Raw genomic sequence first — 26561 nt, 5'->3', positions numbered from 1 at the left:
CGACGCTGGCTAAAACCGGTATGACGTGATGCCATCGTTTTTTATTTTATTTTTTTTTAATTTCCTTTTTGTATACTGTTTTTTATGCTTTGGTTTGCTTTTTTTCTGCTGGGTTTAGAAGTTGATTTTCGTTGTGGCTATGCATATAACTGAATAGTGTTGTTGTTGTAGTTGCGGCTATTCAACACGTTTTTGATTTTCATGTATTTACTCGGATCCACAAAGAAAATAAAAAAGAAAAACCGAAATAAATATCGTAAACACTGAATTTTTTGGGGCCACTTGAGGCGGGCGACCAAATGACGCCACAGACAAGTGTTTGTTATTGTTGTTCACTTTGTTTTCTTTTATTCCTGTTCACTGTTAGTTTTGCTATTTTATTTAGAAATTGATACCTGAAATACTTAAATTGGTCAATTTTTTTTTTTTTTTTACTTTGCCTTATTCAATGAATATTTGTTTATTTTGTTCTTCAAAAGAGCCTAGTTTTATGTTACTTTTATTTGATGCAACTGGGAGATCCATATCAAATATGTTTCCATTCAAAAGTCCAAAAAAATTCCCGTGGAAAATAATTTTTAATTCCGATTGCTGATAAAGGAAAATCCAAAATTTGATAACTTTTTATTTTGTTGCTTAAAAACAAGTTCCGTTGATTAACAGTTCACTCCAGATTTTTGGAATTATCCGTCTAGGTGAATCCCTGACTTTTCTATAGAAACTTAAAAAAAATTTGGAATTCAAAAGAATATTACATAAATTATTTAGAATCACAGATGTACATAATTATATTTTGTTAAAAATATGTGAATGCCAGAGAAATGACAGGTTATAACTAATAGATAATAATTATTATTAATTATAATTTTTAGCAATATCAAATCCTCAAGTAGCAAAAGACGTCTATAGTCGTAAAATAATATAATATAGGTATTTTTTAATCTATTTATTGATTTAGAAAGAAATATCAGTTCTGTCTCTGATTAATTTACAAATTATTAACATAAGTTAAGAACTAGTTCTTTTTCTTTAAACTAATTGTTTGATTTTTAACAAAGGATATATATTTTTATAAATACATAAATTTAAATATGACAAGGGTATATATATTATTTAAAATAGGGTATATTTGAGTCGCAAGCTTTTAATAGTTAATCTGTAATAAATATATGTGTGTATTTATGCTCAATGTGGTTTCAAGTGGCTGATGTTGATTAAACGAAATAGATTTCAATAGCGCCGTTGACCGTATTCAGCATTGAACTATTTCGGGGAAAGGTTATCAGCTGGCAAAAAATTTAGCTTGAATTGGAAGTTTGAAATACTTGCTGCTTGTAGATACATTTTCTCTTTTAGCTATTAGTTTAACAATTGGCGTGTCCATGTTTAGCTAAGCTTATCTACTATTTAATTTTGGATTGTTTTGCAATTAATTTGAGTGCTTTTTCATAACTCTAAATTTACCTGATTGTAAGACAAATCCTTGACAATGTTTGAACTTGGCTTTAATCTATGTGTATTGCCAAAAATAAAACACTTGAAATATGGCGCCACATTTAATAGATAAAAATAATAGAAACGGGACAATAAGACGTTTAGATACTTGCATATAAAGTTGAAATATTTTTCAAATTATGCGCCTCAATTACAAAAGAAATATTTTTGCCAGCAGCTGGTCCAACAACAAGTACGGGGTGCAAAAGGAGAAATACTGTAAACCAAAGAGCTGTTAACCCAAACCGACGACTGCCAAGTGCTAGGAAAACACGTACAAAATGCTCCAAATGCCAGTTGCCCAGCTACAGATACTCAGATATATAGATACGCAGATACGACCCGTAACGCATTCAGATACACGAGTAAATTCCGGCACGTCCTAAGGCAACAAAAAATATTGTATTAGGTTATCCTTGCCACACACACACACACACACAGATACATCCTACACACATATATATATAAACAGAGAAGGCAAATGGCCTTTCACGGTCGTTGCCGTTGCTGCCTTCGAGCAACTTTTGCTCAGCAACAACAACATCCAAGGGATTGGCCACAACGAAGCTTCCTAGCTTGCGCTACTTCCCTGCTGCTTCTCTATGCCTCTCACCTAATCTCTCTTCGTCTCCCTCTGCCCCTTTCTATGTGTCCTCTCACTTAGAGTTGCCCACTCATTTGTGTTAAACTTTCTACATCCCGTGGCCAAGTGAGGGTACTACAGGATATGTTAAGTGCAAAACAATTTACTTAGAACTTAAATTTACAAATATAATATCACGAATTTAACATAAAAGAATAACGAGTATAAAAATTACAAAATAAAATAAATTTATAATGTAGGCAGGTTTTAAATTGAAACCTAATTCAATTTAATACATATATATTTTCTCAATTGTTTTAATATTAACTTTGATTTTTCAAATCGATCAATTTGCTAACATCAAAAAAGTTTATATATGATTTAATCATGATTTTCAGTTTGCAAATTAGCATGAAAATAATGTAAAAATTGTATTTTCCCAAAATATCGTATTTTTAAGAATGGGTTCAGGTTCGAGGGATAAATATTAAAAATAATATTCAATTTGTTAAACCTCAAATATGTAATTTTTTCCGATTATCATTTATAATCAACTCTAACTGTCGCTCAGCAACATTATTAACCTAAAGTAAGCAAGCTTAATTAAGCTAAATAATTTTACTATTTAACAACCCCTTTAAAGGGTATCTGGTAGTCGTGATGCGGCTTATAAAATGTCTTGCCTGCTTTCATTGTTGCTGTGGGTGGTTGAGTTGGTTTCATGCTCATGCTTTCTGCGGTGACTGACTGTCGAACAACGTCATCATCATTATCACCACCACCATCATGATCATCAGCAACATCATTATGAGCACGATGATGAGCTTCTTCATTGGGGGCGTCGTTGAATGTTTCGTGCTGACGTCGTTGCTGCCACACAGAAATTCAATGTGCACCCGCAAAGGCAAATAAAACTTTATCATTTGGGGAAGCCCTGCGCTTTCATAGACTCTCTCTGCGTTTGTAAGAGTGTGTGTGGGTGTATGGGTGTGAGTGTTGATGAATACACATACACACACATACAAACCAACACTTGTATTTTTACACTCGTTGCCTCACTCTTTGGCTGATGTTGCTTGTTTTTCCGCTTTTGCCTGCTGCCAACTTTTTCCTTAATTTCTTTTTGCCATTTTACTCGTATTTGATTTTGTTTATTTTGTTGTTGTTGTTGTTGTTGTTGCAGGTTGCTCTGCTACAGACACAGGTATGAGGTTTTATTTTGGCTTATTGCCGGAGCTGATTTTGTTTCACGTTTTTATTTTATTTCATTTCATTTTATTTTTCGCCTGCTTGCCACTTTCGTCTTGACTGCCATGACCTTTTTTTTTAGCCATTGCTCTTGCTTGTAAATTTTCTGGGCGTGGCTGTTGTTGCCACTGCCACTGCTGCTTACAACAGTTGCTTAAAGACTGGAATTTGGGAGCATTTTTCTGAAGAGGGGTGGAGGTGTGGAAATGGGGTCTTGTTTATGAGCAGGACATGAAATGGAACCAGTTCTATTTTGGGTTCAAATGACTTTCGTGTGCTATTTAGAAGTAGGTCCGAGAACCTTTCAATCGAATGAGTTTAGGAAATTTAGCTAGGGTCTCCATTTTAAACAATTCTTCCAGATGTCTGTCTTTATTCAAGTATATAAGGATAATATATAAAATACTTGTTGAATGGATTTCGAATAAGTGTAGATATCTAATATTTATAAAAATAGTCTATCAGGTGTGCCGCAGAAATCGAAACCCACCGAAAATCTCCCAAAAATCTGTGGAGATTTGAGAGATTTTCGGTTGGTTTCGTTTTCTGTGGCATCCCTTTATGTAAAAGTACCGAATTTATATGGAATCTTCATCGTATAGTTATTATATTATATATATAGTTATTCATAGTAAGTTATTTAATATGATTATGGATTAATAATTTATTTAGAGTAATCGTAAATATATATTGTCTATTGAATAATTATGAAATATTGGACAAATTTTTAAGGTATTAAATATTTGTTTAGAATTATAGAATTATAGTTATCGAGCTATTGTAAAATGATTATCAAATGTTAAACTTTATGACTTTTGTTCCAAGTATTCTGTCTAATCTGAAAGGTATCTCAAAATACTTTTGATTTCTCGAAGAAAGAGGTCTATTAGATCATCACGGGGCAACCCTGCAAGTGAGCAATTTGCACAGTTTTTCCATTAGCTAACTGCCCATTGAAGCATTCACATAACCACACCTAGACCCAGTTTCAGTAACGCTTAGAATGTCGGGGTAAATACTCGTGTGTATATGATAAGATGAGGGGGAATTTAAAGAGGCCAAAACCACCCTCAATTGTGGGCTCGTAGTGAGATGTGGTGGGGGTAAATGGGAAGGAAACTATGTATAAAGTGAATCACTCACAAAACGAAAAGCCCTTTTACTTGAATTGGAATGCGATCCAAAAGTTGCCAAAGGAAACGCAAAACAAAGAGGCAGCAAATGCGCTAGAAAAGGTAACAAAACAACGACAACAAATAAAGGAAAAAACAAAGAACTGTGTATAAGGAATTGCGAATTGAGGCGGACAGACGCCCAAGAGTCGAGCAAGGTCCTCCTTCTACGCCCCCCTTCAAGCTCCTCAAGCAAAACATAAATTATCAGCACAATGGGCAACACAGTCAAGGCAAAGGCAATGCCAAAGCCAAAGATAGACAGGGGGTTGGGGGTGTGGGGCAAAGGAATGTCAGATGACAACAAGATAGGGGCAAGAGAGGAAGGGAGAGACAGAGATGGAGCGGCAGCAACCACGTGAAAAGCAGAAAAGCAAAAGGCAAAGGAAAAAGCAAAAGCAAAAGCAAAGGCAAAAGCATTCCCCGGGCCAAAGTCTATTTTAATTTTGACGTAGTTAGTGACACAGAACGTTGGCCAAAAGTGAATGCGAAATATGGCAACAGGAAAGAATCCCCAGCAACAACAACTACTACAACTACAAGAGCAACAACAACAGCAACAACAAGAGGAGGAAAGATTATAACAGAGTCATAAGCAAAGCCAAAGCCAGCTTAAGTGTTCCATTCGCTTTGAACATGTTGCGCCTGCTGTTGCGTGAGTATCTAGATACAAATATACAGACAGAGACTTTGTATCTTTGCATGTTACTCGTTTGCAAATGTACTCAGACTCACACTCACACTCACACTCATAGTCATACTTATAGTCATGCTCCCAACTTGCTGTGAGTTGTGGCAAAGTGGCGCGTGGGCAGTGAGGCATAAGAATGCCGCCTCATGCCACAGCCAAGTTGTAACGACAGAGCTCTTTGAGGGCGCGCAACAAAGTATCTGCAAATGTTGCACAGCAACTGTTTTTTGCAGATTAGAGGGTATAACAGCTATGACTTCAAATACAAGATTTATTTTCTTTATAATACAAATATTTTAAAATATAATATTTTAAGATATGGAAATTTCGCCAATTTAATATGTTTCAGTGTCGAAATTACTTTTCATAAAATAATCTGTTTAGTTTGGACAAAGCTATTAATGCTTTAACTCCGATAAGACTTTTTACTATGAAAAATCGAAATATAAAATTAAAAAGAAGTATTTGTTTTCCCAAAAACTTCAAAGTTATATTTTATGATTTTGAAAAATCGCAAATTTAATATGTTTCAGTGTCGAAATTACTTTTCATAAAATAATCTGTTTAGTTTGGACAAAGCTATTAATGTTTTAACTCTGATAAGACTTTTTACTATGAAAAATCGAAATATAAAATTTAAAAAAAAAAGTATTTGTTTTCCCAAAAACTTCAAAATAATATTTTAAGATTTTGAAAAATCGCAAATTTAATATGTTTCAGTGTCGAAATTACTTTTCATAAAATAATCTGTTTAGTTTGGACAAAGCTATTAATGTTTTAACTCTGATAAGACTTTTTACTATGAAAAATCGAAATATAAAATTTAAAAAAAAAGTATTTGTTTTCCCAAAACTTCAAAATAATATTTTAAGATTTTGAAAAATCGCAAATTTAATATGTTTCAGTGTCGAAATTACTTTTCATAAAATAATCTGTTTAGTTTGGACAAAGCTATTAATGTTTTAACTCTGATAAGACTTTTTACTATGAAAAATCGAAATATAAAATTTAAAAAAAAAAGTATTTGTTTTCCCAAAAACTTCAAAATAATATTTTAAGATTTTGAAAAATCGCAAATTTAATATGTTTCAGTGTCGAAATTACTTTTCATAAAATAATCTGTTTAGTTTGGACAAAGCTATTAATGTTTTAACTCTGATAAGACTTTTTACTATGAAAAATCGAAATATAAAATTTAAAAAAAAAAGTATTTGTTTTCCCAAAACTTCAAAATAATATTTTAAGATTTTGAAAAATCGCAAATTTAATATGTTTCAGTGTCGAAATTACTTTTCATAAAATAATCTGTTTAGTTTGGACAAAGCTATTAATGTTTTAGCTCTGATAAGGATTTTTACTATTAAAAATTTGAAATATAAAATTTAAAAGAATTATTAGTTTTCCCAAAAACTTAAAAATTATATATTTATTAATGTTGTCGTATTGAAAAAAAATACCCTCACATTTACTAAGATAAAGAGGATTAAAAAACAGGCCCACTGACACAAAGCTAAAAACAAATAATTATTTTTCTTTGAAAAATTATTCGAAATTTAATTTTAGTAAATTAACTATGTTTTTAATATAAAATCAATTTATAGATCATAACTTGATCAAAATGATTTACTTTTGGAAGATAAGCAGTTTAGTTTTGACAAAGTTGTATAAATTTAATTTCTTTTAAGATCTTTTAAATATTTAAAAAATTGTATTTTCGCAAATTAACTATTTTCATATTTTTGTTTCCTTTAGATTGATAATGGGATAATATTAAATAGAAATATCTGCAAATAAATATATATCTGAAAGTCAATTTATTACCACATTTATTTCCATATATTTATTGTATTTGAAATCTAACTTTATTCCAAGAGTAGCGAAATTCCGTTCAAAATGTTTAAATTCTTGTTAATTCGAGTAAGTTCAGGCTGTTGTAGCTAACAAGCAGAGCAAGAACTAAAAGCAACAGTAGGATTTCAATATGAGTGTTGTCTATCTGAAAAGAGTACCCCACCCTGCACCACCGCACCGCACCGCACCGCACCGCACCGCACCGCACCGCAACAGTTGCCATGCCCTCAAAGTATCTGCGCGTTGTGGGCTGCGCGTTCGTTTGAGTATCTACGTAAAACTTGAACGCTTGTGTTTGTATCTTTGTATCTGTCTGCATGTTGACAACAAGTTTGTGTGTGTGTGTGTGTGTGTGCGTGTGTGGGTGTGGGTGAGCGCCAAAAGTTCATGACGCTGTGCCAAGCTTGATTTTCAGGCCATTACATGGACCCGAGCCTCGTGTATCTGCTTTTTGTATCTTTTTGTTGTTGTTGTTTCGTTTGCTGTGTTTTTTTCTCTGCATTTTATTTTTATTTTATTTCATGTTATTTCTTTGCATTTTGTTGTTGTTTGTCGTTTCTCTTTTTGAAAACGCTTCGCAGCTGCAACAGCATTGTGTGCGTGTGTCTGTTTGCCTTTTGTGTGCGCTTGGGGATTACGTAAGGGAATCCCCAACATTTGCAGCGCTGTCGACGACAGCAGAGGCTGAGGCAGAAAGAGAGAGGTAGCTGAAAAATGATAAAACGTAGCGAAGCTGAACTGCGTCAGAGTCAGTTGCATGTTTTATGCATGAACTGTGCTCCCTCTTTCACTCACCCACCCCACTTCTTATTCACCCCACCCCACCCCCTTCCCCACACCACTCATACTCTCTTTATCGCTCGCTCACTCTCTTTCTTTGGCATCTCTTTACATAGAAAAGTAAAAAAAACAAACGCAAATATATATCTTATAGATACTCGCACAGCAAGAGGCCGCTGTGGTTTTTGGGGGCGTGGATTGCAGTGTAACAAGTGCGCGCTTGGTTGAGTTTCAAGTATAGCCTACCCACCTCCCTCCCTCCCTCTTCTTCAGTTCCCCTTCACCTCCCGCTGCCAGCGACCCCATGCAGTTTTTTACAGTTTTTGTGCATAGTTTGCAATCTGCACAATATTTCACTTTGTACTTGTTGTAGAACTTTTGCTGCCTACTTGTGGACTTTGTAATATTACAAGGAGAGTGTGGAGTGTGGAGCAAAGGGGAGGGGGGTGGTAGTGAGTTGTGAAATGCTCCTGAAACAGCGGCTCTGACTTACAGATTTTGTTGCCATGGTTCTTAAGCGCCACACACACTCTGGCCAAAAAGTAATCTTTTAGCTGTAATTGAAAATGGCTGATTCGCACTCTCTCGCTCTTGGATACTCTCCCCCTTTGCCTCCCTCTCCCTGTCACTATCTCTTTTGCTCTGCTATATACATTCTCCCAGCCGTTATTGCCTGTTTATAAACTCTTGTTGCTGCCTTTGTCCTTGTAATACCCTGTATTTAAACAAGCACAACTGGGCATACACTTGGACAGCTACTATTTATTTCAATTTAAATTTACTATGTTTTTTAAATTATCACAAATATTTTAGCATTTGGGAGAACTTGGCAGGCCGGTTAAAACCGGAAATAATTGGGGTGAGAAATAATGTAAGATTCCCAATTTCAATCAAAAATAACTATTTTATTTGCTGCGCTAAGCCAAAAGATTATTGAATAATTCATGCCATAGTTTGTAGGTTTGTTTTTTCAAAATCCAGCTATATTTTATCAAATTTGTTTCTAATTTCTGTGCGTTTTTGGTAAAATACATCTTAAATAGTTTTAAATTAGACATCGACAAATGGACCTTACAATCGCAAAATAATTTTCAAAATCCCAATTAAAGGGGATTTCATTATTTGGTCACTTGACTAGGAAAAAGCAGAAGAGTTTGTTGTTTGTAGATCAAGTTCGATGACTATCTTAATTTCGATATTGGTCTATTTTCACCATTAAAGTTATTAGACACTTTTTGAGTACTTAAAATGTCAAATGCAGATATTTAAATAATATAAAATGTGATATCCCAACTAAGCATTGAGTATATAAACTTTTAGTTGGCTGGAGAATTTTAGGTTTCCAAAATTTACCGAGTAGAGTTCGCTTGGATTTTGATAACTTTAAGAGCTGGCATAAAAGAATATAAAAAACAATTTTAGTAGACTAATAAAAAGCTAAAAATTCAGTTAATGACGAAAATAAAGAACATGCTAGTGAGTACATAGTATCTTCTAGTCTATACAATCTTCATTAAAGAACACTTTTTTATAGCATACTCTTAGGCTTTTCAGCCAAGTGTAGGGTATACGGCTGTCAGGATAACTGCAACCCTGTGTGTATAACACACACTCACTTATATACTTGTACGCACACACACACACTTCACAGACATACATATGTACATGTACATGTATTGTATACAAATGTGGCCTTGAGCCGTTGTATCAAGTTGTAAAATAAAGAATGAGGATGTTGAGTTACGAGTGGCGGCCCCTTAACGATATATTCTAAATGTTGCAACTTTCAATTGAAGGTGCAACAATATGCCTGGCTTATAACTATGGCCAATAAGTCAGAGACAAGAACTTCTACTTACTTCCACGTCCGCTGCCCTTGCGTCGCGCCATGCTTTCCAATTGAAGTGTGTGTGCGTGTGTGTATGTCCTTTGTATCCTTTTTGATCTGCCAGTTATTCTGCTGCTTCCAACTACTTATGATTATTGCAGAGGAACTACATGGGGGAATTTGCTAAATATTTCTTGCCACTTGATTGATGTTTATTTTATAAGTTGCCACTGCCACAGCTGTTGTTGTTGTTGTTGTTGCCAGCGCTTAAATGTCCTTGACGCACACACAAAGCTGGCTTAAATGTCCTTGTTCCTCCGCTTCCGTTGACTGTGCAACGTCTCAACGCAACTCGATTCGACTCGACTCGACTCGTTTGTGGCCTGGTTCCGTTGTTGCCACTGCCACTTTTGGTTCGCATGTAAATGTGTGTGTGTGTGTGAGTGTGTATATCTATATGCATGTGTTGATATACATATGAACTATTTGTTTTGCTGCTAGACAAATAGACGTGCCATGTCCTACACTGCGTATGAGTGTTCTAGTTGTGATGACGTGGTTACCCCAATGGATTTTGGTTACCCGCAATTTGCATACAATGCCAACATATTCATTTATTTGATTTCGATTTCAATCATCTTGTGGCTGTCGTTGTAATTATGTTGATTTTTCGTCTCTTCGTTAGTCCCATATGTTTGTTTTATGTAAAATATTCCAAAATATTGTTTTGGTTTTTGTGGTCGTTTTCTATCTTTTGTTTAAATTTTGTATTGATATGCCTTTTGCTTTTACTAATTAAATTGTGGCTTAGTTTTAGCCACGTGCACGTGGGGTTTAATGTTGTTGTTGTTGTTTGTTTGTTGGTTTGTTTGTTGTCGTAGGCCGTGTTTAACCGTTAAACCGCGCGCGTGTGACTAAGACAGCTTAAAGCGTAAAGCATGACGAAATAAATATTAAAGAAAGAAACAAGGATAAGCTGACGTGTTGTTGTTGTTGTAGTTTGTGTTGTTTGGCAACACGTTGCTTATACGCTTTAGTTAGTTAACAACAAATTGATAAGCTTATTTACATTTTTAATTCCAGCAAACAAATTGCGCATCTTTTACACCATTTTACAGATGTTACACTCGTTTCGAATAATTTAATATAATTAATATACACTTTTGATAATTATATTTTGTTATCAATTTCAATTTACTAGCGTGTGTGTGTCACTTTCAATATGGCTTGGTTTTGTGTGAGTGTGTGCGTGTGTGTGTGTGTTTGTGAATTCTATTAATATAACAGAAAGATATTCGCTGTTGCTCTACGAAATGTGTGCGAAGCGCGCGAAAACGAGAGGCGTGCGTCGACTTCGGCGTTCACGAACAAACAAGAGGCAATGTTAAGTCACAGCGACCGCTGTTAACAGTTAAGCGCTTCGTCTCTTGGCACGATACGAACGAACAAGCTTGCCGAGCACACAACACACATACAGACGTATGGGAATAACCTGCTGGGCGCTCTCTTGCATTCACTCTCTTTCGCTCACTCTCTGCAAGTCGCTTTCAATTGTCTTTGCTTTCAATATCAATGCTTGACTTTGCGTTCAATCGTATTGCTTTTTGTTTACCTTTTTTTACTCCTATTTTTGTTATACTTTGCGCATGTTGTCTCTCTCTCTTGAGTGGCTTTTGGCAAACGCGCATTTAAGAGTACAGTTGGAATCTCTTAAGCGGCTGGCACCTTATGTGCTGCTGCTGGTTCTATTGATTGTTAATTAAGTAATTAGCAGAATGTCTTTATACTTAGCAATCTTAAATTGTGGGCAAAATAAGAATAAAACGACTATGCTTTTTAGTCTATCTATCTGCCTAACTATTGAATAAGTAAAGAGCAACATTTCATAAAATGCCTGAGAGAAAATGCAAGATAGCTACTGGGCATTTTTCAGTTGCGTTCGCTGGAATTTCTACAAATTTAAGATACTTTCAGATTTAAAAAGATTGCATACTTTTTGCCATCAAGTGTAATTGTTAGCGTTTTTTATAAATTATAATTTTAAATTTATATTTTAAAAGGAAATGTTTTTGAATACAACCGTTCGAAATGTTGGTGTTCCTAAAATGTCAGAGATTAAATATTTTCTAACAAATTTTTATTCAATTTAATTATATTTAAACTCAATTTAATAAGTATTTAATTTTGTCAAATCTCTTAAATTTTTAATAGACATTTGAAAGCAATGGTTTAGAACACACCTGTACATTTGTAATTTAATTATTTAATGCTTTGGCTTTAACAGTAACTACGTTAATATTCTCTTGACTGAGAATATATTTAATTCATGGGGACGTAAATGCCTCCTTGTTTCTTTAACATACATTAGAGCATTTACAATGAGTACAGTGTATAAAAAGTGTTGTATGTAACAACTAAAGGGAGTTAACCGAGTTCAAGTGGGTTCAGTTTTTGTTGTCTATGTCCTGTTTTCTAATCAAGTGTGGGAAATTCATAAGTGTTTCATTGTCACTACAGCTGTGGGAGCTCGCAGTATGACTCGACATGAAAAAGGCGTGTCAAAGCGCTCGTTACCTCGTTAAATTTTTGTCAATGTTCTTTAATTTTCTCATGTTGAATTTTCTATGAACAAAGCTATGTTGCATACTTTGCGGCTGGTTTCAAATTGATGGATTGAGAATGTAGTTGATGAACTTTTTGGGCATTGGGGCATTAAACATGCACCCCAAATTCATGGCACACTGGCCATCAATGAGTATGACACACTTTGAGCAGCTGTTTTTTGTTTACAAGTGTCCCACACGCAGGCGCCATTTAGCCGGCAACAACTTTCCAGCTTCCAGTTTTCGAAAATTTTCGCACTGGAAGTAGGGGAAAATTCGAACAAGTACTTTGGCGCCAAACTCTAGCAGCATTCGTGATTTTGTACGCAGTCTGTCGATAACAGCGCGCGTGTTAGGATCAGACCTATAAACGCGGATACTTAATGAATTGTGTGAAAGTGATGATATTCAATACAACAAGTCTATGAACTTTTATCAACAAATAAGGTGTTTGTTTTAGCAAATTTAATTGCACTTATCTGTGAAATTTTTTTAAAAGTAACTTTGTTGCAATAGTAAATTATATTTCCATAGCTTTGTTTATGAATGCCATTTATAAACAATAGTTAAGTCATGTGTTAAAGATGCCTTGATTATTTTTAATTAACATAAACATAGCAAAACAATTATTTGCCATCATGTATAGAGTACAGTTAACTTATAATAAATTATCAACATGAAACAAAGCAATTAAAAAAATGTAAAGTTACGTTTTAAAATGTGTTAATATCAGGTGTACAAAGTTAAGCTTTAGTGACGCCGACCTGCCACAAATAGAACTTTATCAATTTGAAAAACTGAGTTCTAGCTTCTCCGTTGAACAAAAAAAAATTGAGATTTTTATTTATATGTTTTCAAATAATTAATATGTACAATTTGTTTTCTTTTACTTTTCATCCAGAATTTAGTTTTAATGATGATGTAATGAAAGAACCAAGCATCAGCTCAGTCTGTAAAAAAAAAAATGTATTGCGATTTAAAGATCTATATTTATTCAATTCGTACATTAGTGTGTTTGTAAATAATAAAATTGAATGCGATTTTAAGATATATATTTATATCGTTGAGCACATGAGAGATCATACATTATAATAGTATATTTCTTTACTACATTTTCCATGCGATAATTATAAATTATTCATTGTAAATGCAGAAAAATTTGTAGCGAGAGTGATAATGTTTTACACAGCATAATTCTTAGAATATTTTTAGCAACAATCTTATAGATTTTACGTAGTTTTTACGATTTGTAAATTGTCAGGTTTTATTTTCCTATGCTTATAAGAGCGTTGATATTACTCAATTCTAAATTTGTTTACTGTATTTGACAGGCAATGATTTGATCGATACCATTTTGATTTGAATTATTTAAAGAAATATTTTATAGCGTTTAATTATTGAAGTATTTAAAGTATTTATGAATTACGTGTTTAATTGTTATTTTTAATTGCACAGGGTCCTTAAAAATTGCAGCAATTAACGTCAAGAGTGATAAATGGAACTCCACCCGCAAATCGGATTGTGGCCTGCGGCAAAGTGACTGTAAATTAAACGCCAAAGTCAATACATAATTGTTCTGTTGGCCGTAAACAGTATTGTTTATCGAGTACGTACAATTTTGCTACGAATAAACAAATATTGTGCAAGCAACCCTCCCTCCTCACACACACACACACACACACACACACACACATTCAGAGAGAGACATATCAAGCAGAAAAAACAACGCGGAAGAACAGTTAATTGGTTTCATTCGGAGAATTCCAATCGAAAGACGTAGCAAAAATTAAATACAAATATATTCATTGTATTCATTGGTGAGTATGCTCTTGGTACTTGCCCAGTTTACTCCCACACTCATGTGCCCATTTCTGTAGTTATTTACATTTGAATACACAAAACGGAAATAATACCACTCATACGCAATGTAAGCCCATGGAGCGAGTATGGATACCTAGAAAGGTGAACTTTTCTAACAATGCCAGATCGACAATGTCCATTTTGTATTGTGCCTAATGCCTGATTTTCCCTGTCTGCTCACATTATACAATCGTAGAGTCCAGTCTCCTGTCTCTGATTTATGAAATTGCCCAGATGATTTATGAGTTCTTAGCCGGTCACAATGGCATAATAGGACAGTCTAAAAAGGACATATGAAATATCATTAAACACGCATTAGTATGAATGATCCGTTAGATTACTCGAAAAAGTTGTTAGGAGCCCAAGTCATTGACTTCAAAGTATCAAAGTAAAGGTTTTCCAAGACCTTTTGCTTATATTGAATTTGCATTGTAAAGCTCAATAATTGGCCAACTTGTAGGCTAAGGCGGATTGGTAATTACAGTTGCCAACTGAAATATATACCACATGATACATAGTATATATAAATGTTTCCACTTAGAATAAATAATTCATATACTTGTTTAAAGTACATATTTGAATTTTTGTATATTTGATCAAACAAATTGTGCTAGCATTTAATGTTCAACTTATTTATTTCAGCGAATATTCGCTCACTTCATGCTATGCATCTGAAGTCAAGAAAATCTTATCAATTTTATTAAGCATAAATTGCTCAGCACTATTATAAATTCCCAATCGAGTATAGATTCTATTTCCATTTAAAAATAAGATTCTGAATGGAAAATATTTATTGTAGCTGCTTATTAATTTTTGCTATTTGAAAATTGTTTTTTACAGTTATTGTTTTCATAATTATCACAATAAAAACATTAAAAATAAGTAGTTAAATTTAATTTTCTACAATTGAAATATTTTAATAGTCATAGTATTTTGTCGCCGTGAAGAATGGTTTCAACCGTTGTTGTCGATAACTTCAAAACTTAAACAGTTTCCAAGGAAAATGTTTTTTTTTATAATTTTTGATATTTAATTTGATTCTGACTTAAGTTTTGAAAATTTTATTTTTATTTTTTAGTTATTTTTATTTCAATTTTTTCTTATTTGATATTTATTTTGATTCTGACTTAAGTTTTGAAAATTGTATTTTTATTTTTTTGTTATTTTTATTTCAATTTTTTCTCAACAACTTTGAACGACAACAGCCTTATCAAAACTTGAGCGATTTTCACGAGAAATGCAAATTTGATCAATGGTTGACATCAACAATTATTCTACATCTAAATTTTGTTAAAATTAAAAATTACAAAATTTTCAAAAAAATTAAAAAAAAATTTGCTTAAGACTTGAAATTTTCCAATTCTAATTTGTTCATTGCTTACCTTTAAATTAATTCGGCATCTAAATTTGGTTTATTTGGTAAATAAAAAACTTTTTGATTATTTTTACAATTATCCTTTTACATTATTTTCTTAGAACTTTAAACTCCAAGCAAACTATACCATTATTTGACTTCAATATTGGTTCTGCATTAAACTTAATTAAATTCATAGCTACATTCTTAGCTTTTGTTGTTTGTGAAGGCAATATCCTTTGCTCCCACTGTATAATTATTATTGTTCGCAACTGGATAATCTTGATAGGCCGTCTGTTGGCCGCAACTTGAGTTAAATACCAAGTCCAGCATATATCATAAGCCTACAGAAACCGGATGTCCTTTCAAAGGAAACTGCTGCTATCTTGTCTAGAAAGTTGTGGTTTTCTCGAGAATAGAACAAATGGCCACATTAAGTATTCTTGGAATTTATACCAAAAATATGTAGACCAGCACATGGGTGTGACATGTGGATTTAGCAGAGTGTAGGCTGTATATGTGCGAACTGTCTAACAACTGACGTGAGCACGTTGTTGTTGTCTTTGCTTGTTAAAGTTTTATTTAGGCAGATTCCGTTGACAGACATTAATTGCAGATCAAAGGCAACACGTGCACTGAATGTAGAAAGAAATTAAGGCTCAAGGATAAAAAAAGAAATGAAAATTGCTGAGATAAGTGAAATTCATATTGCAATCTGATGTTTGGTATATACCTATATTTCTGGCCATAGAACTACCCATAGACCAATGGCAAATTTTCGCCAGAGGTACATATATATATATATGACTGAGGGGGCTCCCAGTTGGACATTTTTTAATATGCGACAATAATGGCACTGCGTGCGACATTTTATTAAAAATATGAAAATATAAAAGAACAAAGTTATGTTGAAAGCAAGGAGAGGGACAGAAAGTTCATTATATTAAATTACCATTGAAATCTTTAATAAATATTCATATTGCGTACATGCTACGGACACTTGTTAGCCATAAAAAACTGGACTAGCCACTGCACGCCCTGTACCAAAATCCGTACAGCTGGACAACGAGCCTTATTTATGTGGTCGTTTTATGTGGACCAAGCAGCCAAATTATTGCCCATGCATGTCAGCTAATTAGCTGTCTTGGCCATGTCTCATTACTAATGCTCTTAACTTTTCCACGCAGAGGCAAACAGAATGACAGAGACAGGCAACAGGTTCGACCCGAAGCGTGTATCGTCAGACTTAACTGTCAATATACAAGTGCCACGACACCCACCCAAAATTCACCCTCATCCCCCATTTTTCTATCGATGTGTTTCCGCTATCGCTAGTTTATGTTTTGGCCAATTAAATAAATTCCGAACTAAAGCTGAAGGGCAACAACTACCAATTAGAAATGCTATTACTCGTACCTCTGGCAATACGTAATCGTAAATTCCGTATAAATTAAGTATCCCAAATACATAGTATTACAAATACAACATTTAATATTTGAGTTCGATTACAAATGAAATAGAATCATTTAATGTAATTAAATTGCAAATTCAAAATTTGCAAAATGTTATTAAAATTAAAATACATCTATTTTGTATGTATTTTAGTTTTAACTTTGTCTAAGGTTTCATTTTGAAGGTCAGCTTTAGTTTTCATTAATTACATTAACATTTAACATTTTGCAAACAATATTTCATGGTAAACATTGGGTATCTAATTTGTGTAATTAATTTGGAGCATCACAAAATGCTTATATATTTATCAAATTCTCAAATTTGCAATTTATTATATCAGATTACCTGTATTTTGCAAAACAGTAATTTGATGGCACTTGAAATAGACATAGACTGAGAATAAAAGGGTGAATGATCCTGAATCCTGACTGATGGCTGCTGGTTGACGTCCTGACATAGACCGGCGTAGTGGCTTAATTAGCTAAATCCGGTTTGTGTTTGCCATATTATTATTTTTATTTCTGTTCAAGTTTCAGTATTAGAGTGTGAGTAAGAAGTGGGAAATTAAATAAACGTTCACTTTGTGTGAAAGTATCTTAGTAACATGAATAGCTGCTGTTTCCTTCTGTATGTCTGTCTCTTATTCATTTGCATTATTAATTTTAATTAAAAAGCGCGTGTCTTCCATTTGTGCCCGGAAGAGCAGCTCGGCAAAAATTCAATTTAAAGCTATGTGTGGTGTTGATGTCTTTCAACGTGCGCGTAAATACAAATTTAAATACAAATAATAAACAATTCTCGAAGGCGCTTTTCGAGGTTGCCAGCAGATGTTTGTATCTATATCTGTATCTTACATACAGCTGCATCTGTATCTGTATTTAAAAGTATTTATCTGCAACTGTATCTCTGTTTTTATCTGCCACTCACTCACACAGCAAGATTCGTAAACCGCCAAACGAATGTCGAAACGTGCTTTGCCCTTTTTAGTTGTGTTTATGTTTGCAGTGAGTTTACGGTTTTTGCTCCACTTGGCCATGTTTCACTTAGTGGCAGCCAAAGTTTGTTTTTGGCTCGCAAATAAATAACCGACAACTAAGTTTCATTGCCTTCTCCGCAACAGCATCTGTTTGAATTACTATATATATATTCCCACTAATTTTCCCTTGACCTAACAAATACATACTTAAATTTGCCCCAACAATTTTCACAAAAAAAAAAACAAAACAATTGTTTTTACTGCTCACTTGAAGACTGCAATTTTTATTTTTATTTTATTTTCTTTGGACTTTTAGATATTTTTTCTTTTCGCACTTTTGTGGCTACATTTGAACTGTGAATTAAATTTTGTTGTTGTTTCATCTTTTTTTGTTTATTTTTTGCTTGGTCGCATTCATTAGAATTAAATGTCTAGCCGTCTGAGCATTGCAATGCACAAAAATTACTCTATGAAGATGAAGGTATTTTTGCCTTCTATTTACTTATTTTATTTATGCATATTAATTTTTTTTTATATTGGTTGCATATTGTTATATGTAAATTTGATCGATTACCAATGCGTAATAAAATTTTTATACAAAATATAAATAAGTAACATTTTTTGTCCGAATTTTGATGTACTTTCTAGAACAGATTCATTCATACACATTTGTCAATCACATATTATAGAATTATTTCTGTCTCAATTTTTATTTCTATTACTTTATTTAAAATTTTTCTATTCATTAAACATTTTTATGACTTGGCTATTAAAAAGCTGCGCTCATAAGACACTTTAATAGGCATTGAAAACTGGATTATTAAATGACTGGACAGAAATGAATGGAAAGAAAAATAATTGTAATTTCTTCAAGTGTTTGAACACAGGCCAGAAGTTAATAAAAAAGCGAGGACATTAATGTGTATGCCATCAATGTTTAGTCAACAGAGAAGGGAATGTTACAAAAAAATTGACTTTTGTCATGAGTTGCCACTTGATTGGCATTACGTGTATAATGGCAATTGCTCAGTTCATTCTATGGTCATTGAGTCTGTTCGAAGACCTTTGGCATCGATTAAGTGCTCTTCAGTCAACCAACTTTAAAGTAAATGCATTTGTTGACGAAAAGCCAGACCAATCTAATGCAAAATGACAGCAGTAGATCCATTAAATTACGCATACGCAGTGTGGGATTGAGGATAATTTACTAAGCTCATTTGTTACCCACATCAATTGCGGTTGTCAGTGGACATTAACTTTACAAAACTTGACGAAAGTCTAGCACAATTTGAATGTGTGAGCTCGACACGGAGATACCCTGTAACTGGGTTTTGTTGCCTCCAGCTCTTTAAGTTTTTGAGAATATTTATAGTCATTCTTAGTTCTGTCACATATATTTGGCCAACTTTATTTCACTTTCTTTCGACCATTTTAGGACAGAAATAAAGGTTGTTTGTCAATGCTTTTAACAAAGCAAGTGGGACAACACATGTATACAAATAGTGTAACAAATTTCATCAGATACTTGTGCTAAAAATTTTTATGGCCATGTTCGAATATGTATTTCAATTGGCATAAATGCAGACGTGTTCAGAATTCTAAATATGTTCTTGGCCCTTTTAGAGCAGAAAAGGAAAATGCGAAAGAGCGAAAAGCATAACGCAAAAAGGGACCTGCACAATGTGGTATTAAAACTGACAGTTTATGAAAAGCATTTTGAAGTGAAACCATGTGTGTAACATAGACATTGGCCCCTTTTGACCAAACCGATTTCTCTTTATCAGCGAGTCAACGGAGCAAATACAGACAACATGGATTGGTCGCCAGCAATCTCAAGTTTAATGTGGTCGTCTTTTGGGGATCAGTAGAAAATCAATTTGATATATGCATCTGATGGCGTCGGCATTATAATTGAGGCGCGACCGTGTACACTGTACAGGACAAACTTCGTCCCATGTTGTCGCCTTTCGAATGAAGATAAATTGTGACAGACGAAAATAAAAGAAAATATATGTATATTCGCAAATGACTTATCCGAGCCTGTTAAATAAACGTTTGCAAAGCCACGTGGCAATTTACGAGCACAATTGAATTTCGCGCCACTTGGCTATGCAACAATTCCATGCTTTATTCCCATTTCCAGTTGTTAGTTCCAGTTAAGTTCCGTCTTTAATGGCGTCTTTTGAACTTAATGCACATCAACTGTGTGCCTGGGTTGAGTGTAATTGATTTAACTGTTGCGCTGTCACGTCCACAAAGATTACAAACATTATGCTTCTGCTGCTTGTCAGCAGACCACGAGATTTGCGACTTTATTTCGCAGAATTCAATTATCATTCAGCAAAGGCATCTGATGCCAAGTTAACTTGAAAACCCATTTACTAATAAGCCTGCGGCTCTTATCAATTTATCCTAGAGCTTATCGCTTTACTACTCGTACTTCAGGGAAATCAAACTCTCAGCATAATTATGAAAAGAGCTTACAATGGAAGGGATTTGTAATAGAAAATCAAGGTTTGCTTGTTCCAGGTATTACAAGGAATATGCATTCTTACAATACCTGACTTTAACATTATGTACAAATTGTTTACTAAACTGACCTCATTTAAATCGAAACGCTGCGATGATGGAACTAGAAAAAACAACTGTTGCAAGCGACAGCAATGGCAGTAGAAACAACTATGACAACATCTGGATAATCCTACGGCTTATGGTAACCACCAAAGACATATGCGAACAGTATTTGTCTATTCAGCTTACACGTAACAGCAAAAACTCCAACATTTGCTGAGCTGGCACTTTTGTCCATTAAAAAATGCTCAAGATAGGCCTTGATAACTTTCTGAGATTGTATGTAACAGGCATCTGGCAATTAAAAATACAGACAACAAATGCATAAATTTCTAAGGTTTTAACTTTAAAACCGTATTATAATTAAAACTTTAGATGTATAACTACACAGATGTATAACTACAGAAAAAAACCAAGATTTTCTTACTTAAACACCCCATTTTCAAGTACAAACGATCTCAAAAGCTGTCTAAGTCCGGAAAGTTGAGAACAAAAATCTTATTTCAAGTTCGGTTTTCGCAAGTATTTAAATCTTAAAATTATATTTTACTTTAAGTATGTTTTGGGTTTAATTCAAGTCTGAAAATATTGAAAACCTACTACTTTAAGAACACGAAAATGAACTTGATTCTAGTACAAAACATTGTCATAATTAATTAACTTTAATCTTAAAACATACACTAGTATGTGTAATAAAATTATCCAAAATACCAAAATTAAATACCATTTAATAACGGTGTATTTTCTTGGTTGGACAATGAATAAGAATTATCCCAAAACGTACTTGTTTTTAGTACGAAACGATCAACTACAAAAAAATCTTAAGCTAGTTTAGTACAAAAAACTCAGTTGTTTCTAAAGGTATCTTTTCGAGACTCACGAATTATATATTTTCCATGGTCTTATATATTCTACATATTCTGAATATATATGTGAAGTCAGAATTCTAAAATTAATTTTAAGGATGGCATATTTTTCTGAGTGTATAAACTTGGGTATGCCTGATTTTTACCCTGTAGTTTAACTGTGCTAAAAATGTAATAATGATGTGAGATGATCAAGAAATTAGTTTAAAAATTTTAAAAGGAGTTTTGGTAGCCACTTGAATATTTTTTCTTCACGTTTATTTGTATTTGTAAATGTTCTAACAAGATGTGTGAGAGTATCTTGTAGTTGAACGTTCTTTCTTGTGTTTTTTTTGCTGTTGTTATACCAGTTTATACAGCTGCTGACCGGCATTACACCTGACTCACATTTGGTGTCCGTTTTTATGACCTTTGCGAGGAGTCATTAAGCTAGGAATGGAGCCCACTTGTGTTTAATAAAGTGAGGGCTTCACCTTCATTTATTTGCCCAATGTTAAAGTCAAGTATTTATTTTGCCTGGAGCTCTGAAAAAATCAAATACGTGGCGTGCTTTTAATTATTCCAGAGTTTTGGCTTTTCCGCATGTCACTGCCAGTTGTAGATACAATCTGCAAATATATCCAAAAATGTTTTGGCATGTGTACAATATGTCTTCTCGGGTTATTGTGTGTTATGCGTAAGGTTATGTTATTAATGTGTCATTGCTATTGACATTTATGACAGCTTCTTTGTTCTTTTTAGTTAGGACCCTCTAGCAGGTTTGCTTCTAAGGTCGATAAAAAACTGCAGAGAAATTTTCAATTAATTTAACAGTGTTGCCCATAAAACATTGCACAGCATGTGATCCATTTGTGTATAAATTAATCAAAATCATACCCACACTTCCTTTCTGTAGTTCCGTTAGTTAGCTGACATTTCACACTTCAGACATTTTCTGATTATCGCCAAATCCTGATGAGGGTTGACATGACCCCAACTTGCTAGCGCCAATGCTTGTTTCCGTACTTTTAACAGAGAGGACAAATGAGAATCCCATACGTGTTTCGGCTGTTTAATATCCTGTAGTGGATTTCTAATCATAATGCGGCATAATCAAAAAAAACGGTTGACTATTTAGGTACACTTATGTAAATACATTTAAACAGGGATTGCAAATAAGAGGTTTTTTAATGATTAAAACTAATTTTTTAAGGCAATTAAAAAAATTTTTTTTTATGAAAATCAACATATAACTTTTATTTTATAGTTTATTTTTTGAAAACTATAATCGTTACGGTTGCTTTAAATGTAAAAAATTTACAGTTGGTCGACATGCTATTATTATGCTTCTAAAATTTAATTTTATACTTTTATTACAGCTTGTCAAATATTGAGCTATCATGTGATCTCAAATCTTTTTCAAAAGTTGTTAAAAATGACATAACCACAATCTTTTGTTTGTTTTTTTTTTCAGGATTTAATAAAAGCAGCCCCTAGTGTAAGCTACCTAAACATCCATCTGCGTATATCAAAGAAGTCAAAAGCCAAACCCAAATATGAACTTTAGCAAATTTGTTAGCCAACTTTACGAACTCCTCGTTGAGTGCACATTTCGCTGTTGGCTTTTGCTTCTGCTATGTCGCTTAGGGCAAACTCATTATAACTTTAATAATTTGTATCTTGAGCTATTAACTAGGTAAATAGGCGTGCTCCTATAAAAGTTCAAGCAGCACATTTATGTCACTTGACACCATTTACATTTGGTCATTTAATATTTGCTCTAAATGAAAATCAACTAAGTTTTATTTATACATCATCAACAAAGGCACACGTTCAAAAATTTAGAAAAATATATAAAGAGATCGAAAATATAAATTTGAAATAATAGTGTTAATCTCATGCTTGCTGCGTTTGGGAAAATTTGAAAACCAAGCGAATATCTGAAAAATTTATTATAATTCTAAAATTGAGCGCAATTGAAATGTGTTTATGACACCAACTGTGACAGGGAGCTGATTTAAAATTTTTGAATAACAATAAATAATGATTACGCATACGCCCACATATATTAATTGATAGCATATGTGCAATATTTTAGATGTGAATGAGAGGGAGGTATCAATAAAAAGTTTCATTGTCTTAATTGTCTAAGTAATTATTTCTTTTATACTCGTTTGTTGTTTGCGCGCCGATTCACAATTTAATGCAGCTCAAGAATGTGAAAAGAATTTTTCAAAATTAATTTGTAAACAGATCAATTTATTTTCACTACTCACTGTGCTGTGTGTGCTTTAAGATTTTTATTTTATACAAACTATGTACACGTACTCGTACATAAACAAAGGTCGATCAGAGCATTGAGATTCTTGCTACAAAAAAAAAAACAACTTTTTTTTATACCAAATACTGTACATTCTTTTTGAAACTTAAAAATTTTATAAACACCTTCGTGTATTTTATACGTGAAAATTAATATTAATTTAAATTCTTGGAGTTAATTCTTATCACGTATATTTATTGATCGACCCTCGCGGACACGTGTACTTTTGTGGATTTTAATGTGATTTGAAAAAACTTTCTATTTGTACAAGTTTTAAAAATGTTTTTAGCCATAAAGAAATGTACACGGAAAATATTTTTCATTCCCTGGGAGAGACTTTCAAAAGTTATTTTAAGGTATTCATACTTGTATTTATTTAGGATGTTTCACCGCGAAAACAGATGGCTGTGCTACGTGTCCCATTAGGATAGCATAATAAAAACTCATATATTAAAAAATTGTGCAGAAATAATTTAAACGCAGGTTGCGACTACTTTAAGAAGTCGAATGCTTTAAGCTGTCCAATATGAAAAATCTGTGTGATGTAGAATGGGAGTTAATGTAATTAATTTATGTTCAGTGCATGCGAATCCTTGGCCACTTGGCATCTTAAGTTTGCAACATCATTCATTATGTATTCACTCCTTCACAGGCTGCAAGGTAAGAAAAAGCTTTAGAAAATCACGTCTCACAATAAATCTGGACGGCTATATTTAATGGTAGCTTCTACAAAATCACAACACCTAAGCAAACACAAACACATATAGAGAAGAAAGGAAAATGGGTCTCCTCAAGCATCTGGAAGCTAGAAAAGCGCACAGAATCCAGCAAACTGAACACTTGAAAATAATGAAATGAAACAAAATTAAAATGCCAAAGCCAGATAATAATGATGTTCATAATGATGTTTAGGTGCAGGCAAGTTTGCAACTTTTAGGTAAATGTGAAACGGGAAACGGGAAACGAAAACAAAATTGTAGCTGCTTTCGTATTCCCAGACCGTCAACACTTCGAAACACAATCCACGACATTTGCATAATTTTCAATGAAAGCCTGAAAAAAAACCGGTGATGGCCTCTCTCAGTAAATCTATGTACTGGTTTCAGTAACTCACCAAGTTTCTCAGAAATGCTACAAAAGCGAAATGAAATAAACGGAAAACGGTGCAATCCCCTTGCATTAATTCTTATTATTATTTTAATGGCAAAACATTGTCTGCTTAGCTGTGCTAATGGCCGCTTAGTATAGATAAGAGGTATGGAATGAACTTTGCAGCAGCTGTTATCAATTTGTTGGCTAATTGTTATGCCCATCTACAGGGATAATACAAAAGTCAGCTGGCCGAGACTAGTTCCATTCTATGCAAGTGTACGAAGACTAAGTATAGTGCAGGGACAGTTAATAATGATTATTTTGTTTTTTTTTTTTCAATTGATAAAATCATTCACTTCTAGTATATGTAAAAAAACGTGAAATATACGAAAATTTTTATATTATTCAATTTCACCATGATCTTAAGAGTTATGATTTTTAATACTTTACTCATGAAATAATCATAATTTTTGAGCAAAAAATAAGACTTAAGAAATAATCATAATTTGTTGTAATAAACATATAAAACTCTAAGCATAATGACAATTTCTTGAGCTTTATTTTTGACTCAAAAAATTATGTTTTGGACAAAAAATTATGATTATTTCTTAAGTCTTATTTTGGCTCAAAAATTATGATTATTTTATGATATTTTTTACTCAAAAAAATAAAACTCAAGGTGTTATTTTGAGTTATTTATAAGGAATATTTGGACAAAATTAACAACATTCCTAGTCAGTAAACCATTTTTAAATTAAAAAAAATTTTTTTTTTATTATATTTAAAACAATATAATTATTTCATTTTATTTTTTTTTTTATAAAGTCAAAATAACACCTTGAGTTTTATTTTTGATTTAAAAAAAATGCAACTCAATAAATAATCATTATTCTATAAGTTTTAATTTTTGCTCAAAATTAATGATTATTCCTGAGTTTTATTTTTTGCTCAAAAGTAATCATAAGTAAAATAATAAAACTCATAGAATAAAGATTATTTCTTGAGTTTCATAATAAACTTAAAATGATTACAGTCCATGGTATAATGTGCAATATTAAATTTATTAAGAACTTTCTCATCAACTTTTAACCACGATAAATCAGTTGTTTTCATTATCCCAACTTCCTGAATACATATAAAGTTTTTTGAATAACCAAAGTTAAAGTCAAATATTTGTTTTGCCTGAAGCTCTTGCACAGTTTAAATAGCAAATTTTTTTCCGATAGCTTAAAGTTTGCAAAGGTTCAAGACTTAATTATTGCTTACTTTTTAAGCTCCTTAATATGGATGGTTGTGGGTCAATGAACATAAGGATAAAGTTTCCCACGATTTAACAATCGTAAACTTAAAAGTTGGCAGACAAATACATAAGCAAGCTCATGTTTTACCAATTGTTAACCCCGAGTCAATGAACGTCAAGTACGCAGATTGTGCAGCCGGTAATGACAGCAAGAACAAGATGAATTAATTGAAGCTGAAGCTGAAAATGCAATTGGTATTCTGATTCTACATATTTCTATAGTTTAATAGAGTTTGGTCTGCATTTGGCTGTCTGCAATTTGCATTTGAATGCCGACATTTAAATTACTCGTCCAATTAAACATAATCCGTGGAGTGTAAAGTGTATTAAACCAAATTACAGTTGCTGTCAATGCAGTAATTGAGAAGTAACTAAGCTGTCAGTCAATATAATTACAGTGCGCAGCTAAAAATAATGGACCGCAACTAAAAGAGCACTCATCTGTAAGATACTCAGTCCATATAGATTTATTTTTTTTTATCCTTAGATACTTTTTGCATTAGAATATGTAATTTATACAATTATAATGAATCCCAACATT

The 26561-nt window shown here is 33.0% G+C and overlaps 2 protein-coding genes across 2 annotated transcripts in view; one reads left to right on the top strand and one right to left on the bottom strand.

Annotated features, from left to right (window-relative positions):
* LOC117785538 overlaps positions 1 to 11015 on the bottom strand; it is a 52067-nt gene extending 41052 nt beyond the window's left edge. Inside the window, exon 1 of the mRNA XM_034623614.1 lies at positions 9679 to 11015. Coding sequence (XP_034479505.1) covers positions 9679 to 9709 — 31 coding nt within the window. The 5' untranslated portion in view covers positions 9710 to 11015. The remainder of the gene's footprint in view (positions 1 to 9678) is intronic.
* A 1574-nt stretch (positions 11016 to 12589) lies between these two features.
* LOC117783681 (sex peptide receptor) overlaps positions 12590 to 26561 on the top strand; it is a 40490-nt gene continuing 26518 nt past the window's right edge. The window contains exon 1 of the mRNA XM_034621208.1: positions 12590 to 12697. The gene's annotated coding sequence lies outside the window, so the exon portion shown is untranslated. The remainder of the gene's footprint in view (positions 12698 to 26561) is intronic.

Source organism: Drosophila innubila (assembly GCF_004354385.1).
Source record: "Drosophila innubila isolate TH190305 chromosome 2R unlocalized genomic scaffold, UK_Dinn_1.0 1_C_2R, whole genome shotgun sequence".
Classification (NCBI taxonomy): Eukaryota; Metazoa; Arthropoda; class Insecta; order Diptera; family Drosophilidae; genus Drosophila; species Drosophila innubila.
Note: the sequence above shows the minus strand (reverse complement) of the source record. Positions and strands in the feature narration are given on the sequence as shown.